Here is an 18,122-nt window from a genome sequence, read left to right on the forward strand (position 1 = left end):
CGCGTGCTTTTCCCTTCTTCTATCGCTCCTCATCGCCAGAGTGGAACCCCCTCTTTTTACCCCTCCATTATGACCACCACCTCCCTCCTCACATCTGAGCTCTGCGGTAAAACTGCAGCAGAGAGGCAGCAGGAGACAAAGAGAGGATGAGAGGAGAGCCCACCCGGGGTCTCCTGTCCTCCCCTCGGAGTGGAAAGAGAGTCAGCACCAGGCTTTCGCATTGTCTGCTTTCAACCTTTACTGTCGTGGACGTCTCAGAGCGAGGAGACGATCCACGGCAACATGGAACAGAAATGACGTCAACATGAAATCTCAATCAAAATGATCCAGTTATAAAGAAAGGTACTGTGTACATGTGATGTTTCGAACAAATGAGTAAAAATAAAATAAAAATGTGACAAACGCCGCGTGTTGTGCCGTGCTTTTGCCCGCTCCCAGTTCCGCCACATGAACGTCACTTGGGGTTTTGGTGGGCAGGTCAATGCTCACGCGAGTCTCCAGGTGAGCCCACCACCTGAGCGTGACCCAAACCGGAGGTGAGTGTGGAGCCAATCTGGAAATACCCAATGAGAAAGAATGATAAGCGATGTTGACGTCAAACATTAACTTAAACCGCCTTTTTATCATGGGCCGCGCACACACGTGACGTCGCGTCCAGGATTTAACTTGGTTAATTCTGCGCAACATTAATGGCTGAACTAGCTTCTTTCCGTCAGTTCTCGACCACAGAACTTAATCTGCTCAATAAACATTAGCTATAAAATAAATGAGTCCTATAAATGACGGCCAAATATTGCACTGCGGACTGATGGGCTTGGTTCTGGGTTGCTGGTGTCCAGGTCTTGCCTTGCCCTTCAGTGGTGTGTAAAAGAAAATGAGTAACTTTCCCTTGGAACAGTGAAATGCTCCCATGTTTGCTCAGGGATCTGAAGATAGTATCATCATACCTGATCACCACCCCACACCTGCCCAGGATTCTTCTGTATCCAGTCTATATTGCCCATAGAAACTGTCTTTTAGCTGCAGAAGTACTCGCTTTACAAGTAAAACTACTCAATTCTGCTTCATTAGTGTGTGAGCGCTCATTCGCAGTACCGGAAGTAGTTTCACTAGTACAACACACTGACCAAAAAATGCTCACTCGGAGTACAAGTTGAGTGGTTGGACTCCTGCTTTCCTGTGGGCTTCTGGAAATACTTTTACTCTCTCCACTTTTGGATGTTTTCAGCGCGCTAGTACTTGTCAAGCAAAATCTTCGAGTTAGCTGTTTGCTAGTAAAGTTCTGCAGTTGTACTAGCACATGGCAGGGCTGTGTATCGGCAGGTATCTTGTGATAGGATAGGCATCCCGATACAAGAGAGGTGATATGATACGGTGCTATACTGTAAGCTCAACTAATGATTTCACTTTATAACTCAGTCCTTACCTTAACAAGTAAAGCGCTGTGTACTGATGATACTCGCAAACAAAAAAATGTTCACTAGATTTTGGTCTACTAGTTGCACAAATTAAGTTGTTTTTTTTTAACCACTATCTAGTAATCGCTTTTATCTTGACTTGTACGACGAGTGGAGCGAAAACTGTGTTCCTATCAAAGGAACTCTATGAGCTAACGTTTGTCCCTATATGGGAGCAGGAGGCGCATGACTCATTCATTTCATTTTTCTGTCGCTGTTGAATGTGTTGAATTTGTTTTAACCCCCATGATGGACTCTGCCCCTTCTGCTGGGGCAGGAGTGGATGATGGATGACTATTTACAATATGCTCAGAGCAGATGCCAACCATATTGCTTCACATGATCTATGGCTCCTTATCTGTGTATAGAACACAACAGAGGTGTGTTGACCGACCTGAGAGGTATTTAACGCTGCTTCACTGTTCCAGCCTCAGATCTCAACATGTATCTTCTTGTGATGATGGTCGGAGTCGGGCTCCTCTCACCAGGTCAGTTTCACAAAGTTTTTTTTTTTAATGTTGCATTAATAGTGGAGAGAATATTTACATATGGCACAGAAAGTGAACGTCTAGAAGATGACTAGGGCCAATGAAGAAAAAAAATGGAAGACTTCTGACTTTAAAGTGACTTTATGATCAGAATTCTCACTTTAAACTCAGACTTTAGAGTCAGAATAGACTAAAGTGAGAATTCTGAGACTAAAGTCAGAATTCTTATCGTAATGTCAGAATTTAAAGTCAGAACTCTGAGGATAGAGTCTCAGAATTCTGAGATTGAAGTCAGAATTCTGTCAGATTTTTTGTCTTCACTGGCCCTAGTCCTCTTCCGTATGTAGATGATTTAATATTTTTGTGTTTCAGTATATAATAATACTTTTAAAAACACTATTTAAATAGGCTGATTCAATTCTCGCTCTCCTACGGAAGAGGATTAGGGCCAGTGAAGGAAGAAAGACTTTAATGTCTGGATTCTAACTTCAATCTGACTTTACTTTAAAGTGAAAATTTTGACTTTAATCTCAGAATTCTGAGTTTCGGTCGGAACTGGCGCTTAATACTCGACAACTTGAACCACAAAGAAATGATCAAATGGAGAGGAAACATGTGAAACATGGGTCAGAAAATCAAAAATCATTTCCACTTGTGTTGAACTGCTCCCGCTCGACCCGGTGGAGTCGGTTCTGTCACCACTGAAGTGGAGGATTGTGTTGCCAAATCTTCCTCAGCGCTTCGAGAATGGGGGGAATGGGTTGCTCAAATGTCCGGTCACCCAATGTTCGGTGCATCCCTTTTTGTTTTATTGATGTATTTACTGTGTAACATATTATCGTGTCTCTGTCATTCACATGATTTGAAGCGTCCACAGAATGAAGCGACGTTGCATTGATACATTTTTGTTTTGTGGGTTCCAATATGTGTTGGCTCGGGGTGAGGTCGTGGCCGGAGGCCCTGATGGACCATGTGCTCTTCTCTCTTTCCCTCCAGCCCTGAGCCTCACCTGCTACCAGTGCCCGCTGGGAAGCCCTGGCAGCTGCACCACCTGGACCGCTGTGTGTCCAGCGCAGAGGAGCCGCTGCGCTGCAGGGAGGATCGTCACATACATCGGTGCCCCTGAGTTCCACGCTTCTGGATGAGACTGAATATGACCTGCTGAGTTTGTTTGTGTCTCTCAGGCAGCACCGAGTTCTCAGACGAGCATGAAAAGGCCTGTGTTTCGGAAGTGGAGTGCACCGAGATGTCCGTCAACTATGGAGTGTCCAGAAGTGCCCTCAACGTCCAGTGTTGTCTCACTGACCGTTGCAACGGCAATCCGGCCCCAAGTACGTCCGCCCTTCCTTCCCTTTGTCTCCTCGCAGAGTGGCTTCCACTAAGTTCCATCGATGAGTGACAACACAGGCCAGTTTAGGGGCCAAAATGAAGCGGGTTTGGGGGGAGCACGTCATGTGACAAACACCGCCTCGTGTCGGCGAGACCGTGTGACTGCCCCGTTATGAGAGCAGCTCCATGGCAGAGACGTGAAGTCACAACTGGTTTCAATCGTCCTGTGCACACAGGGCTGCGCAAACAAGTGAGAACACTCGAATCGCAGAGTATGCAGGGAGTGTCAGCAAAGTTCCCAGATCACCGCCACCTCTTGGACCTGTCAGACAGCCCCTTACAACGCCTTATCTCGGGTGTCAGCAATGTGCCGCGCCACAGGTGGCCCTTCGCCTGTTTGTGTACGGCCCTTGTGAAAAACCATTTTGAGGCTTGTGGCCCCTTTTCTTCTGTCCTGTGCGATGGCCCCTCATAACAGTCGCAGGAAATGTAATTCTCGGTTTTTATCCTTTTGCCCCGCCTTTTTTCTCACCAGTTTTTATCTTTTCTCTGCTGGAATGGCCTTTGTGCGGAAGAGGATTAGGGCCAGTGAAGAAAAAAAAAATGGGTAGAAATCTCACTTTAATTTCAGAATTCTGACTTAAAACTCAGATTTCTCACTTTAAAGTCCGAATTTCTGACTTTATTCGCAGAATTCTGACTTTAAAGTGACTTTAATCTCAGAAAAAAACTTTTCTTCGGGCCTCGTTGACGTCAAGTCCTTGCTGCGTAGAAGAAAATCCCAGACCACTGCTGCCACCTGCTGGCCACCTGAGCTCAGACACACCTCCTCTCGAGCCGCTCGGCCACAGATGTGGGGAGACAGCGCCATCTTGTAGTGAGGCCACAACATTGCAGACATTTCCAGCGCTGAGAGACACTCGCGATGACGTTGAAATACTGAAAAATCTATTTTTAGATATAAAGATAAGACCTGCAAAACTGTATTTTTAAAATAGTAGATAGATTTTAAATAGTTGACTCAACAGAATAAAAGCACCAACATTTCTGCGTTCAAACCTGTAAAAAAAAAAAAGTTCTTTAAATGAGACTCTATATCTGAAAATGTTTCAGTTCATATGCCTCCTACATATTTTGCAATTACATCTAGATGCATTGAGAGGAAAATGTACGGCATGTTGCAGAAAATGGCCACATTTTTTCAATGTGCGTTTCATATATATATATGCTTATGTTGGACGTACTTTACATTTGCATGGACACGGACATTACACACGCTTTATTTGACATCTATTATGTTTCTTTATGGAACGTTTGAAGAGTAGTCATAGAAGCATTTTGGCCTCTATGGTCCAACCAACCTGACCTCAAGGGTTGTGTCGACACTCTCTGAGGAGGAAGTCACAGCCATGTGACCGCAGCGCTGAGACACACGCCGCACTTCAGTGGCAGCAGTGCTTCTGTTCTGATAACAGATCAGATAACAGACTCCTGGATCAGCGACAGAACACGTCAGAGATCATTTCATCTGTGAGTGTTCTGGATCATAACTGGCCGAGGTCACACGTCGCTCATGAGGAAATGTGTTTCAGGACCCACCCAAAACAGACCGAATGGAAGGAAGTGCTACACATGCGATGGCACCACCTGCAAGGCCACGCTCAACTGTCTGGGCACGGAGGACTCCTGCATCACCTCCACAGGTCTGTGTCCAGCAGCTGGTGTGACTGGGGTCTCCAGGACTCAAAGGTCTCCTTCCTGTTTCAGTCACTTCTGCTGGAGTGAAGCAGATTCTGAAGGGCTGCGCCTCCAAGCAGGCCTGTGACCTGTCCTCCACTTCTCGCCTGATGAAGAACCTGACCAACACTGTGACTTCCAAGTGTTGCCTGGGCGACCTGTGCAACGGCGCCGTCGGCATCAGCGCTGGGCTGCTGCTCCTGCTGGCTCCTCTGCTGGCTCAGCTCTTTGTCTAAGAGTTTCCAGCACCACCAATGAGCTCAGCTCTCTAAAGCTCAAGTTGCGAGTGTTGTTTGCAGGGTGCCAACAGTCATTTGATTTCACAGTGCATCGTGGGCCACAGTAGCCATGCTCACTGCCAACAGTCTGTGTTTACATTCACCGTTGAACTTGGATTCAAGTTTCCATTAAAAAAATTCCATAAACTTCTTGTGATGGATTTGAACTCACTCCTCAAATACGCACGTCATGATGTCAGGGGTGATGTGACATCATCATATAGTGAACTACCTCTCTTCATCTTCAAACATTTCATGTGGCAGGACGTTGTCTGTCTGTCTGCCTGCCCGTCTATCTGTCTCTTTGTCTGTCCATCTGTCTGTCTGTCTATCTGTCTGTCTGTCTATCAATCCTTCTATCTATCTATCTATCTATCTATCTATCTATCTATCTATCTATCTATCTATCTATCTATCTATCTATCTATCTATCTGTCTGTCTGTCTGTCTATCCATCTATCCATCTATCTATCTATCCATCTATCTATCTATCTATCTATCTATCCATCTATCTATCTATCTATCTATCTATCTATCTATCTATCTGTCTGTCTGTCTGTCTATCCATCTATCTATCTATCTATCTATCTATCTATCTATCTATCTATCTATCTATCTATCTATCTATCTATCTATCTATCTATCTATCTATCTATCTATCTATCTGTCTGTCTGTCTGTCTGTCTATCCATCTATCCATCTATCTATCTATCCATCTATCTATCTATCTATCTATCTATCTATCTATCTATCCATCTATCTATCTATCTATCTATCTATCTATCTATCTATCTATCTGTCTGTCTGTCCGTCTATCTATCTATCTATCTATCTATCTATCTATCTGTCTGTCTGTCTGTCTATCTATCTATCAATCTATTTATCTGTCTGTCTATCTATCGATCTATCTGTCTGTCTGTCTGTCTATCTATCTATCTATCCTTCCATCGTCTGTCTGTCCGTCTGTCTATCTATCTATCTATCTATCTATCTATCTATCTATCTGTCTGTCTATCTATCTATCTATCCTTCCATCCATCTGTCTGTCCGTCTGTCTATCAATCCTTCTATCTATGTATGTATCCTTCCATCCGTCTGTCAGACCTTGTATCTTCCCATAGTTGATACCGAGAAGATTCCGGTTGTCCTTGGTCTGGCTGCTGCCCACATGAGCTCAGCTCAGAGAAGAGCCGAGTCCTACAACAGATCTAAAGATGAGAGAAGGTGAGGAGGAGTTTGTTCAAGCAGGTGTGTGTGTCCATCATGAGGAATTCAGACATGCTTCTTTGCAACAGGACCCATGAAAAACAGCCCGAATGGGAGTTGCTATTGGAGTTCTACACAGCCATCATCCAGTCCATCCTCACCTCCTCCATCACTGTGTGGTACAACAGCGCCACCTCCAGGGAGCAGCGCATCGTACGTTCTGCTGAGAAGGTGATGGGTTGCAGACTGGCACCTCTTCAGGACCTGTATGCCTCCAGGACCCAGAGACGTGCAGGTGGGATCAGAGCCTTCGACCCTTCTCATCCTTGTTCCTCTTCCCTCTGGCAGGAGGCTATGGTCCATCCAGACCAGAACCTCCCGTCACAGGAACAGCTTCTTCCCCTCGGCCCTCAGACTGTTGAATTGGTGAACAGCCTTGTTGTTATTTTATTTGTTTATTTTATTATTATTTATTTGTCAGCACTTTATTCCAAAATACTTTCCTAGTTGTTGGGCTCTCCACTGACCATGGCAATAAATTAAATTCTCAATTCTGAATTCTGAATCTATCACCCAGCAGGGGGCAGCACCACCCACCTATAAAAGGTGGGTGGTGCTGCCCTCCATTTCCTTCAGCACTGCCAGTGAGCAGTGGCGACACAAACTGTGAGTATTGGTTGTGCGAGCTTGTCTATGGTCTTCTTCTCAGACCAGGGCAGTTTGGCGTGTGGCGCCATGTTTCCAGTGCCTTCATTAGAGTAGTCCTCCTGCTTCAGGAGGTCAGGGCCCAACATGCGGCCGGTTAGCTTATGCTGCTAGCAGGATGGAGGTCGAGCTTCCTCCTACACCGGCCCGGGTTCGGCACTCCTGCCCACCTCTCTATCTCCAGCAGGCCCATGAGGAACGCCAGATGTCACAGACAACGCGCTCCGACATTCCAGAGTGTTGTTGTTTCTCCTTGAGTATTAAACCACATGTCCTCTGAAGAACTGGTTCCAGACTCGGTGTCATGTGTTGTCTCCTCATTTCCTAATAAGAATTTTGGATTGACTTTGACTGCTCTTCTTCCTCCTCCTCCTTTAGCTGGATCTGACCTGAGTTCCAGCCTCAGATCTCAACATGCATCTTCTCCTGATGATTGTCGGAGTCGGGCTTCTCGCTCCAGGTCAGTGATTTATCCAAATGTTGGATCTTCAAACTGCCGTGCTCCATGTCTTCTGGTCCTCTCCAGCTCTGAGCCTCACCTGCTATCACTGCGCATCAGAGTCCTGCGTGGAGACGCAGGAGTGCTCCTCACCAGAGCAGCGCTGCTCTGCAGTCAGCGCTGTGATCCGTGCTCCTGGTACGCAGCTGAGCTCGCTCTCCCCAGATTTACTGTGTCCATGAGGATTTTCCCGACTCCATACATGACTTGCGTAGGCATGGCCGAACAGCGTCAGCACAATAAAGGCTGTGCTCCTCCTGAGCACTGCGTGGAGAAGTCTTTCAGCACGAGAGACACCAGATCTGCCATCAACGTGCAGTGCTGCTCCACAGACCTTTGCAACAGCCGACCAGCTCCCGGTGTGTTTTCTGTTGCCGCTGCTTCTGGATTGTAGCTGAAATGTGTCTGTATGGAGCAGAACCCAGCAGCAGCCCAAATGGAAAGAAGTGCTACCAGTGTGATGGCACTTTCTGCAACGCCACTATGGACTGTCTGGGCAGCGAGGACTCCTGCTTCACCTCCACAGGTCAGTCCTCCACTCTCTCTGTGTCCAGCTGGAGTCTCCAGGAGGATGGATTCAAACCTCTGACTTTTTCAGAGAAGTATGGCGACAAAAAAACCGACAAGGGCTGCATTTCCAAGTCCATCTGTGATGCTGGAGAATCACCATCGCATATGGTTTACAAGTGCTGTCAGGGCGACCGGTGCAACGGCGCAGTCGGCATCAGCGCCGCTCTGCTCCTGCCGGTGGCTCCTCTGCTGACTCGGCTGATTCTTTAGGAGTTTCCAGAATGTCTCCATTTTCCTGTGATCACCTGCTTCCATTTTCTCTTTGCGCAACTCTTCTTCGCATCAGCCATTTTCTTTATGATTTGAATCGCTGTCTGACTACATTAAATTCATCTGAGTGAAGCTCTTGTTTCTTTAGAGTCGACTGGGTCCAGAGAGTCCTGTGTCTGGCTACAAAGATGAAACCATCAGAAGCAGCTCTGCTGAACACTGCTGGCCACGCCTTGACTGGTTCAGTCACTGGAGAGTTCCTGTGTCTCCGTTTGATAGCGCTTGAAGTATGAACACTTGAAACGAGAAAGTTCCCGCCAGTCAGACAGTAACACCTCCCGGTGATGTTCCTCCTCTTTGCTGTAACCTCGATAACAACCGAAAATAACCCTGACTGGACTTGCCTTCGAGATCATTGTGAAATAATTCAAAGACGGGTCACGACACACACAGTATTGTGTTGAGTCACTGAAGACATGACATCGACACCAGGGAAATGTGCATGAAACATTCACCCTCTCCAGGGATCTGAACCGAACTAAAGCCTGGTTATAATGACCCAGTTATTTTAATCATCAAACTGAGGTTCGGACGTGTGAGGTCCGGCCACAGAGTGTGTTTACCAGAATTAGTCCCCACAAGTACAGTTAAAACATGTACACACACACAGCACATTCGAGTTATATTATTCCATCATTCAGGACGATTCCAATGGACTTTCAGAAAACTGGGTGAAAATGCAAACAGCTGGACTGAAGCCGCTCCCAGGAAACGCTGAACTGAATCTGAGGATTTTTTTTCATACTCAACCATCCCGGAAGAATGAAAAACCACAACTCGAAAACAGAGTTTTGCCTGGGCTTGTGGAGACAGACGCCGCCCTCTCCTCCTCCTCAGAACTTAAACCTGGATCTCACCCACGTTCCAGCCTCAGATCTCAACATGTATCTTCTGCTGATGATGGTGGGAGCCGGGCTCCTCTCTCCAGGTCAGTGACTGCTGATTTATTCAAATGTAGTTCTTTAGAATTGCGTGCTGCTCCTCACCTGCTGTGGTGGTGGTCATGAGTGTGAGCGGGTGAATGACTGCTCCTCTCCAGCCCTCAGCCTGACCTGCTATCAGTGCCCACTGGGCCCCTCGGGCAGCTGCAGCCCCTCCGCCCAGCAGTGCCCCTCGCCGGAGCAGCGCTGCGCTGCCCACAGGACCATCGCTTACTACGGTTGGCTTCCCGAGCGCAGCACGTCGGTGGGAGCCGCTCAGTTCGGGTGGTGACCTGTTTGTGTGCTGCAGGAGGAGTGAACACCTCAGATCTGCATGAGAAAGGCTGCGCTCTGCCTGAACACTGCGGCGAGATGTCCCTCAACTACGGAAGCGGCAGGAAAGTCGTCAACATCCAGTGCTGCGGCACTGACCTCTGCAATGACCAACCAGCTCCCAGTATGTGTCTCTGTGTAGACCGGCCACTGCTCTGAACTGCAGTTCCTCTGATGAATTCCATCATGTTTCTCTGGGACAGACCCCAGCTCAAACACCCCGAATGGTAAGAAGTGCTACTGGTGCAACGGCACTTCCTGTGACCTCACTGTGGAGTGTCTGGGGATCGAGGACCACTGCGTCACCTCCACGTGTAAGCACTCCACTCTCTCTGTGTCCAAATCCCGGAGGGATCAACATCTTCTTTCTTCTCCAGCTCCCTCAGGCGGCCTGACTCTCAAGGGCTGCGCCTCCAGGCAGGCGTGTGACCCCGTACCCAGTCCACCGCAGGCGAACAGCAGCAACAAACAAGCTGCGATGGAGTGCTGCCAGGGGGATCTCTGCAACGGTGACGTCAGCATCACTCCTCCTTCTGACAGCGCCTCTGCTGACTCTGCTGCCTGAACAGTTCAGCGTCCAGCGACTCCATTATTCCGTCTCTTTTGGCTTTTTGCTGACTTTGTAACAGTCCTCTGTTCCTTTGAAACACTGCTGTTTGTTGGAAAAGTTATGGGTGGAAGATTGAGAGATTAAAGTGATTTGACTGATGGCAGAAGATGAAATATCACCTCACCTTTTATCTTGTCAGCTTCTATTGCAACGACTGCTTTTTTTATTTGCTTGTCAGAGCAGAAGCAGACAAAACCACCTCAGGAGATGAACTGACCCTCTCTTTGAAAGGTGTCTCCACAGAACACTGAAAGTTTGGAGGCTCCTTGCTGGTGTCTGGGGCACTGAAAAATGAACCATCTATACGAACATGACTTTCCTCCTGTCTCTTCAGATCTATCTGTCTGACCTTGGGGAACTCCACAGACCCACTAGAGGAGAAAAAACTCTGCGTCTTTCTGTTTCTCTCATCCCTTGGGTTTATACAGATGTTTAATTTGAATTTAATTTTTTTATTTTTTTTACATATTTTATTGTTTTATTGGAGAAGACAGAGTAGCCCAATGCTCCACGTTTTTCACGCTGTTTGAACCAAACCGACTTTGTTGAACCTTGAAACAAGAACGTGACATTAACATGTGATGAGTGCAGCAGGAGCAGGGTTATTTTAACATCCAGAGTAGAGCCGCCATATTCCCCGTAAGAACAAGCCACCCTCAAGTCAAGACATGAAAGACAGTTTTCAGCGAAGGCGTGGGAGGTTTCGCATGAGCACAGCTGACATCAGCACCATAAACTCTCTGCACCATGGATGTCGAGACCTAAACCCATCATCATGTCACTTCCATTCTGACAGTGACCAGGGAAGGTGGTACTAGCTAGCGGTTACACAACAAGGTGACTCCCAAGTGCATGTGAAATGTTGGGTATTTTTTGAGTGACCTGCTTGAGACAAGTCAGAAACACGTAGTGAGGACCATCCTCTCAGCAGCTCATAGGTCCGCCTGAGCCAGACCCAGTTCTTCAAATAAAATGGCTTGATGGTTTGATTTGAGTGAACTTCCTCCACAGAAAGTGGAGATGCAACATATCATGCTCTACACGAAGCATCAGACGCTAGACCCCAGTGACTTCTCCCTACTATGGGATCGTGATGGGAGGAACAGGAGGAGAGCCCTCCCTCTCCTCCTCCTCTGTATTCAAACCTGGATCTGACCTGAGTTCCAGTCTCACATCTCAACATGTATCTTCTCCTGGTGATCGTGGGAGCCGGGCTTCTCTCTCCAGGTCAGGTCTCCTCACTCTCCTGCTCCTCACCTGCCACCATGGTGAAGGAACAGCGTTTCCTTCTTGGTTATTTTTCTTTGGCTTCGTTTCAGTTCAGGTCCTTACAGAACCATGTTTCATGCTCCGTTCCTCTCCAGCCCAGAGCCTCAGCTGCTACTACTGCTCGCTGGGGGGCTCGTCCATCTGCATGAGCATGACCCGAGAGTGCCCCTCTCCACGCCACCAGTGCGCCGCCGTGATCAAGCTCATCGACACTGGTGCGGGAACAAGCTGAGGACTAGTGCATTTTTTTTTCCCATTTCAGCTGAAGACTTGCTTGTGTGTTTCAGGTTCTTCACACATAATAGACCTGCATGAACGAACCTGCGCTCTGCCGGAGCAGTGCACTGAGATGTCAATCAACTATGGCAAAGCCAGGAAGGCTGTCAACGTGCAGTGCTGCAGCACAGACCTCTGCAACAACCAAATGGCAGCGAGTGTGTGGCTCATGACTTCCTGTTTCATGTAAAACTGGATTCAAATGTTTTCTCCGTCACAGACCCCAGCAACATCAGCCTGAATGGTCGGAAATGCTACCGCTGTGTTGGCCAATATTGTGACATCACTATGGACTGTCTGGGCTCTGAGGACTCCTGCTTCACCTTCACAGGTCAGACCTTTACCCTGTCCACCTGGTGATCTGCCTGGAGTCTCCTGCGGAGGATCAACTTCTTCTTCTTTCTTCTGCAGCCAGGTCCGGGGCTGTGACTCTCAAGGGCTGTGCCTCCAAGCTGGCGTGTGACCCTGTCGCCGGGTCATTTCTGCTGAGAAAGCATGGGGAAAATGACACCATGGAGTGCTGTCAGGAGGACTTCTGCAACAGCTCTCCTGCAGGTTCCTCTGCTGACTAAGCAGTTTCAGTGCCCCAACTCTTTCACCTTTGTGTCTAACTGCACCTTTGATCTTGCGACAACGATTGGGATCAGCTCACTCACTTTGGTCGCTGCATCGAAACCTGCCGTTGCAGGTTTTTGATTTGCACCAAGCATTTAAAAGCAGAGACAACAGGTCACGACGTGTCCAGTTGACATGTTAGAGTTTTATCGACTGAACAGCTTCAGACAAGTCGAATGCTGTCCTCCGCTGTCACTTTACTTCTGCTGTTCTTCTCCTGCTTCGCAACATTGGAAACACTCAAGAGAATTGACAATTTGGAGCGAAGGATTCCCTGAAGAGCCACAACTTTTCAGTCAGTTGGACCTCACAAGACATGAAAACATGATTGATTATTATTTCATTTTATTTTTTACCCTTTACTCTAGAAGCATATTGCATTCACTTGAATAAAAAAAGTCTGAGTTTGTTTATTCCTGGCCTTGTTTTTATTATTTTCAGGGGAGCACTTTTCTCGTTTGTTGTTCCCCAAATCATTTTCTTTTTTATGAGGGAAGTTTGGGGCCTGGAGACAGGAGTCGCCACACGGGAAATGACCCACAGGTCGGGAGGTTCTTGGAGGATTTTGCAACATCAGGAAAAATATTTGTCAGAAAAACAAGGGGGGACCATCCCCCAAAAATCCCAGTTAAAATTACTAAAACGTAAAAGAAATTGCTAAGAAAAAACGGAAATAACTGCCTCAAAAAACTATGAAATAAACAAGTTCACAACCAGTTTCTTTCCTTCAGGTGAATGCTTATGAGAAGCCACTGCAAAAACCTGAACCTAGAGTGGCCCACCAGGGGGCACCAAACCATTGTCGCGCTCCCTCCGAAAGATCGCTTACGGTATCACAGTACGGTGCAGCGCTTAGAGCTCCTGAACTGACGCCATTGTGGTTTTAGCTGATGAAAAATATCACTCAATAGTTTTTATGATTTTGCTAACTCAAGTGCTGGTGAGGCTTCATGGAACACTGTCCTCATTTTCTGAGGCCACTAGATGGCACTGTCTGCTGCATAATATTTGGTTTTGAGCAATGACACGTCATATCATTTTGCTACCAACCAGCGTTTTGAGTGCCACCTACTGAGCTCTTCAAATTAGAACAGTGTTTCACAAAGATATGAAGACATATTTAGGAGGTGAGCATCGAACTGGATCATCTCCACCTTCAGTTGACGTTTATAATATCAAAAAAAGAATAAAATCAAAACAAAAGTATGATTTTTAAATTTTAAAATGTGTAGTCTATGACTCCCATCTGCTGTTTTTTTCTGCTGGAACCCTCAATGTTATCTGGGAGCAGCTAGCAAGTGTGTTCAAAGCCACTGAGGTGCTAAGTGTCTCGGAGGAAGTGAGGGACCGCACAGTGCAGAAATGTGAGACAGTGACTGGCTGAACAGATAAAGAGAAGTCAGCTGCTTCCTCTAGGCGTGACGTGTCATTTCACAGTTTTTCTCACACCTCACACTTGAGAGTGTCCCATCAGACCGACGTTGTTCCTCCAGTCTTCTGCAGTCCCGTGTTTGAGAACTGCTGCGACGTCCTGAGATAACCCGGCCGATCTCAGTCCCAACAGTGGCTCTTCCTCCCACTTCTGAACTTCAGTCTGTGGTCTCCACCTCACGCGTGTGTTGTTCCTGATAGAGTACCTGAATGAGTATTTAGTAGTTTTCATTTGTGGTGCAGTTCACATGAGGATCCCACTGGAGTTGGTCCAGCTGGAGGTCCTCCTGCAGGTGTGCTTCACGCAGGGCCCAGGTGTTAAGCACATTCAGGATGTCAATGGCAAACACGGTTTTCACTACCAACGTGTCCTTTTGTCTTTTGTCTTCACCTCCCAGTCCAGAAGAGATCCACTGGAGGTTTTTCCCCAGAACATGAGGTCTGTCTCAAAGAGATATGACTTTGTCAGAAGCAAACAAACACAGAGAGGTTTGGGAAGAGGAAGTGGGGTCCTGAGTCAATGACGTCAACGATTGTCGTGATACCAGATTATGGTGTCGTTCAAGTCCACCATTCAAAGCCACGACTCCCAAGGACCTAGCAGGAGGTTGGGATGGCTGCCACAGGTCCATGGTTTTGGTCCAGATTCTCCACAATGTGCCTGGCGTTCACTAGAGTCTCCTAGCACCCGCCCTCTACGCGGCATGTGCGTTACCATCATCTCTCCCTGGGCCATGCCAAACGCTCACATTTGCCCACAAATATGGCCGACCACGGGTCGCGAATCGGAAGTGAATCTGTGTGGTTCTGAATCCGTTCATGTCCAAATTCCCATGATTGAAACTAAAAAGCCTCGTCACCTGGACACCAATACCGGGCGGACGTAAACAAACATGGCCGACCGCCAGATCCCTCTCTCCCTCTCTTTCTGACCCTATGGAACAGATCAGCAGCTACTATTTCAACTGACTGCAGCGAACAACATAAGCATCATGAAAAAGATGGATTTCATTAGCGTGAACATTCATTGATTTATTTTGTGTGTGTGTGTGTACATTGCACTTGAAATATTTGGAGCTTGTTTTAGGCCAAAAATTGAGACTAGTTCCTTTGCGAAGCTCCTAATGTCCTGACATGTTGTTCCAGAGCCAAAAATTATTTCACAGCAATTTATGAATGAAAATCGGCCGAAAACAAGGCATTTTGGGACCCAACAATCCATAAAAAGTGTGAGCTCCTGGAGGGACAGTGTTCTCATCACTGCCTTCAGCTGCACTGGTGTCTCACCATGTGACGTGAGAAGGTCGGCATTGTCATGGTGAAGATGAATGAAATACAACATGACTTTCACCTTCAAGACACTGACTAAAAGGAGAAGCAGAAGGAGACGCCGCCCTCTGTAGCAGCAGTACTTCTAGGGTCTCAGCCGCCACTTCATCTCAGAACCCTCCCCCTGCACCCCAGAGTCCCCGCTCCTCAGAAACATGAACCTTCTCCTGCTGACCTTCACAGCTGGGCTTCTCACACCAGGCAAGTCCTGCACCTCATCCATTATTATTTGATATATTATCATTATTATTGTTATTTCTTTGCTTTTTTTCTCCGCTTGGCCTGAGGTTTTCTGGCCTTTCTTTTGTCCAAGCGGTGGATGACTTCCTGTCAACAACCTCTTGCACTTGTTGCTTCCCTGATCTTTTCATCTACGTTAGTTTCCTCTTCTTCTAGCCGCTTGTCTTTATTGTTGGCGTTAATTTGGCGGGTTCTTGCGTGAGGTTGTGGCAGGAAGTCACCTCACACGCATCGCAATTTAAAAAAAAAACTGCCAACCAAAAGTCTTCTGCACTCCTCAGCCCTGAGCCTCACCTGCCACGTGTGCGACAAGGACACCCCCTCCTGCTCTGAGTCCTTCGACCAGTGCCCCTCTGATGGCCATCGGTGCGCGTCCTGGAGCACCACCACGTCTGTTCCCCTGACTGGTATGTCGAGCTGCTCAAATGTGGTGAAATGGATGAGAATGAATGTATGTTTTTCAGGCCAGGACTTGGAAGTGTACTTACAAGGCTGTGTGTTGCCTGACCAATGCTCTTCGATGTCGTACACCGACGGAAAAACCCGACATGTTGTCAACGTTGAGTGCTGTAACACGGACAGATGCAACAGCCAAGCTGTGACCGGTATGTCGTTTGGTAGCTGTAACCTGAAAACTGGAACACTTCCTTCGTTCTTTTTAGTATAGTTTTGCCTATCAACACATCGGCACCTACTTTATTGCCGGCCCCAAAACTCCCCTCAGTTCCTCGTTTGGCTTGCACTTGTAGCACCTTTCCGCTTCTGCAGGGGGCGGCAGAGAGAGGGGTTTTCACATCTAATAGTCGAAGTCAGCTTGTGTTTAAACAAGTTAGAAACTTCCAGTTGAGAACTTGGGTCTGTGGAGGCACAAAAACAGCCATGTTTAAAAGTCATTCCTAAACATGAGAAAGGTGATATTATTCATTTGTAATGCTCTTCTGAACGGAACAGGCCGCAGTGTGAACAACAACAATGGCCGTCATTGCTACTACTGTAATGACAATACCTGCAAAGCCACTTTGAATTGCACTGGGAGTGAGGACCACTGCTTCACCAACACAGGTATGTTGGGGACTCTTTGATAGATTGATCATCTATTCTATAGATGTAATTCTTTTTCAGTGTATGATGGTGGAGTGGCAGCAGTGAGCCGGGGCTGCGCCTCCAAGCAGGTGTGTGACTCATCGCAGAGTGCAAAGGGCCTTCTAGAGCTCACAGGCAGCATCCACTGCTGTCAGGGTGATCTCTGCAACGGGGCCCTGGGCTCTGGCACCAGCCTTGTCCTGCTGGCGGCTCCTCTGCTGAGCGCCGCGTTGCTCTGAGCCAGTCACATGTGACCCAGTCACACGTGACCCTGCCGACCCCTCGGTCCGACCCTGCGCTTCAAGATGGGAGCAACTGCTTTAGTTTGACCACTGTAATCGAAGCTGTTTATAAAGTTTATCCTTCATTCTGTGCATCAAATACTCATTTATAACAGACAAGTCAGCTGCTGTCGCTAGAGTTCTATCGATGCTTCATGTCAGAGCATGGCCTCGTGTTCCTCTGGAGAAAAGTTGTTCTTGCTTTGGAATAAAATCTCTTGTTGGTACCTTTCTTTCATCTCAGACGACGGTGAACCCGGTAGGTTTTTTTTTTTTTTAAACGTCTGATGAGCTCATACCAAACTAAAAAAGACAAGTCATCATTGCTGACTGCAAGATCTGCATGTTAGCTGTTATTATGAACTGAAAATGACTTGAGTGCTGTGGTTATTAAAAGTCACGGAGAGGCTTCAGTCAGATCAACAGAAACAGCTCTGAACTATTCTGTATTCTTTTGCTGTATCTAATTCGCATCACGAAAATATTCTGGCATCAAAATTGAGTGTTAAAATACGTCAGGAAAACAGTGTTGTCAATTCTCACAGAGGAACTGCTTTCCTCGTGATCAAACTTTATTTTAAACTGTTTTTTAAACTTTACTTTTATCACAATACTTTTAAGGCATATTGATAAGAATATGATGAGTGTTGCAGAAGCTAATCTTCTCAGCTGCGTCACAGTAATAATAGCAATCATTCCGCCGACGGCGTTAGAGTAACATTCTATATAACTTCTATATTCTCCCAGTGAGTGAGTGATGGACCGAGCCGTTGATCAAGAGCCGTTTGGGGTCCATTCATCAGCAGGGTTGCCTCTCCATTGTGGGGCTCTAATCCCGTTCACACCTTTGCTGCTATTAAAATGGAAGCCGGCGACTTCATTTTCATTACAGGCTGAAGCAAGAGCACAGGAAGGACCGCGCTCACAACCTGGTAAGAAACATGGGATTCAAACATCATCCTCTTCATTTCTGTTCTGCTTCACCAAGATGCCAAATAGTTTAATCCATCCTTGCTCACCTTAGTTGTTTTTATTTGATTGTTTTCCCCCTTTTTTTCCATGTTTAAAATATTCATTTTATTCAGTCATAATTCCCTCGCTTTCTTATTTACGTTGTATTTTGGAGTCTCGCCACAGCAAGATTTAACTGAGCTGGATATTTTTGAAGCGTCTGTTTGCGGAGTCTCTTTTTAACT

At 46.9% G+C, this 18,122-nt stretch overlaps 4 protein-coding genes across 7 annotated transcripts; all 4 read left to right on the forward strand.

The window, feature by feature from the left end:
• The first annotated feature begins 1,333 nt into the window (after positions 1 to 1,333).
• Positions 1,334 to 5,553, forward strand: LOC128771729 (urokinase plasminogen activator surface receptor-like). 3 transcript variants are annotated; one of them, XM_053887400.1, is made up of 5 exons: positions 1,334 to 1,945; positions 2,942 to 3,061; positions 3,130 to 3,276; positions 4,867 to 4,977; positions 5,042 to 5,553. In XM_053887400.1, the coding sequence occupies exons 1-5, from the start codon at positions 1,900 to 1,902 to the stop codon at positions 5,245 to 5,247; spliced, it is 630 nt and encodes a 209-aa protein (XP_053743375.1). In that variant the 5' UTR covers positions 1,334 to 1,899; the 3' UTR covers positions 5,248 to 5,553. The 3 variants fall into 3 exon arrangements, with proteins under 3 accessions (XP_053743375.1, XP_053743376.1, XP_053743374.1); XM_053887401.1 differs by lacking the exon at positions 1,334 to 1,945 and adding an exon at positions 2,543 to 2,571; XM_053887399.1 differs by lacking the exon at positions 1,334 to 1,945 and having other exon boundaries at positions 2,619 to 3,061.
• A 1,588-nt stretch (positions 5,554 to 7,141) lies between these two features.
• Positions 7,142 to 10,526, forward strand: LOC128771728 (phospholipase A2 inhibitor PIP-like). 2 transcript variants are annotated; one of them, XR_008416665.1, is made up of 7 exons: positions 7,142 to 7,161; positions 7,579 to 7,660; positions 7,727 to 7,837; positions 7,915 to 8,058; positions 8,118 to 8,225; positions 8,298 to 9,467; positions 9,579 to 9,698. XR_008416665.1 is itself a non-coding variant. In XM_053887398.1 (5 exons), the coding sequence occupies exons 1-5, from the start codon at positions 9,302 to 9,304 to the stop codon at positions 10,355 to 10,357; spliced, it is 732 nt and encodes a 243-aa protein (XP_053743373.1). In that variant the 5' UTR covers positions 8,688 to 9,301; the 3' UTR covers positions 10,358 to 10,526. The 2 variants fall into 2 exon arrangements, 1 of the variants encoding a protein (XP_053743373.1); XM_053887398.1 differs by lacking the exons at positions 7,142 to 7,161; positions 7,579 to 7,660; positions 7,727 to 7,837; positions 7,915 to 8,058; positions 8,118 to 8,225 and adding exons at positions 9,770 to 9,916; positions 9,996 to 10,106; positions 10,170 to 10,526 and having other exon boundaries at positions 8,688 to 9,467.
• An 859-nt stretch (positions 10,527 to 11,385) lies between these two features.
• On the forward strand, positions 11,386 to 12,975 carry LOC128771732 (urokinase plasminogen activator surface receptor-like). The gene is made up of 5 exons (XM_053887405.1): positions 11,386 to 11,629; positions 11,767 to 11,886; positions 11,959 to 12,105; positions 12,168 to 12,278; positions 12,359 to 12,975. The coding sequence occupies exons 1-5, from the start codon at positions 11,584 to 11,586 to the stop codon at positions 12,517 to 12,519; spliced, it is 585 nt and encodes a 194-aa protein (XP_053743380.1). The 5' UTR covers positions 11,386 to 11,583; the 3' UTR covers positions 12,520 to 12,975.
• A 2,421-nt stretch (positions 12,976 to 15,396) lies between these two features.
• LOC128771730 (urokinase plasminogen activator surface receptor-like) lies at positions 15,397 to 17,503 on the forward strand. The gene is made up of 5 exons (XM_053887402.1): positions 15,397 to 15,523; positions 15,844 to 15,969; positions 16,027 to 16,167; positions 16,514 to 16,624; positions 16,685 to 17,503. The coding sequence occupies exons 1-5, from the start codon at positions 15,478 to 15,480 to the stop codon at positions 16,882 to 16,884; spliced, it is 624 nt and encodes a 207-aa protein (XP_053743377.1). The 5' UTR covers positions 15,397 to 15,477; the 3' UTR covers positions 16,885 to 17,503.
• Positions 17,504 to 18,122: the final 619 nt, after the last annotated feature.

This window comes from Synchiropus splendidus, chromosome 15 (genome assembly GCF_027744825.2).
Source record: "Synchiropus splendidus isolate RoL2022-P1 chromosome 15, RoL_Sspl_1.0, whole genome shotgun sequence".
Lineage (NCBI taxonomy): Eukaryota > Metazoa > Chordata > Actinopteri > Syngnathiformes > Callionymidae > Synchiropus > Synchiropus splendidus.

Excerpts from the sequence above, each read along its gene's own strand:
- LOC128771730 (XM_053887402.1), top strand. The coding sequence starts at position 15,478 with ATGAACCTTCTCCTGCTGACCTTCACAGCTGGGCTTCTCACACCAG. Across the intron at positions 15,970-16,026 it reads CACGTCTGTTCCCCTGACTG|GCCAGGACTTGGAAGTGTAC; the intron begins GTATGTCGAGCT and ends TATGTTTTTCAG. Across the intron at positions 16,625-16,684 it reads CCACTGCTTCACCAACACAG|TGTATGATGGTGGAGTGGCA; the intron begins GTATGTTGGGGA and ends ATTCTTTTTCAG.
- LOC128771728 (XM_053887398.1), top strand. The coding sequence starts at position 9,302 with ATGAAAAACCACAACTCGAAAACAGAGTTTTGCCTGGGCTTGTGGAGA. Across the intron at positions 9,699-9,769 it reads CAGGACCATCGCTTACTACG|GAGGAGTGAACACCTCAGAT; the intron begins GTTGGCTTCCCG and ends TGTGTGCTGCAG. Across the intron at positions 10,107-10,169 it reads CCACTGCGTCACCTCCACGT|CTCCCTCAGGCGGCCTGACT; the intron begins GTAAGCACTCCA and ends TTTCTTCTCCAG.
- LOC128771732 (XM_053887405.1), top strand. The coding sequence starts at position 11,584 with ATGTATCTTCTCCTGGTGATCGTGGGAGCCGGGCTTCTCTCTCCAG. Across the intron at positions 11,630-11,766 it reads AGCCGGGCTTCTCTCTCCAG|CCCAGAGCCTCAGCTGCTAC; the intron begins GTCAGGTCTCCT and ends GTTCCTCTCCAG. Across the intron at positions 11,887-11,958 it reads GATCAAGCTCATCGACACTG|GTTCTTCACACATAATAGAC; the intron begins GTGCGGGAACAA and ends TGTGTGTTTCAG.
- LOC128771729 (XM_053887399.1), top strand. The coding sequence starts at position 2,824 with ATGAAGCGACGTTGCATTGATACATTTTTGTTTTGTGGGTTCCAATAT. Across the intron at positions 3,062-3,129 it reads GAGGATCGTCACATACATCG|GCAGCACCGAGTTCTCAGAC; the intron begins GTGCCCCTGAGT and ends TGTGTCTCTCAG. Across the intron at positions 4,978-5,041 it reads CTCCTGCATCACCTCCACAG|TCACTTCTGCTGGAGTGAAG; the intron begins GTCTGTGTCCAG and ends TTCCTGTTTCAG.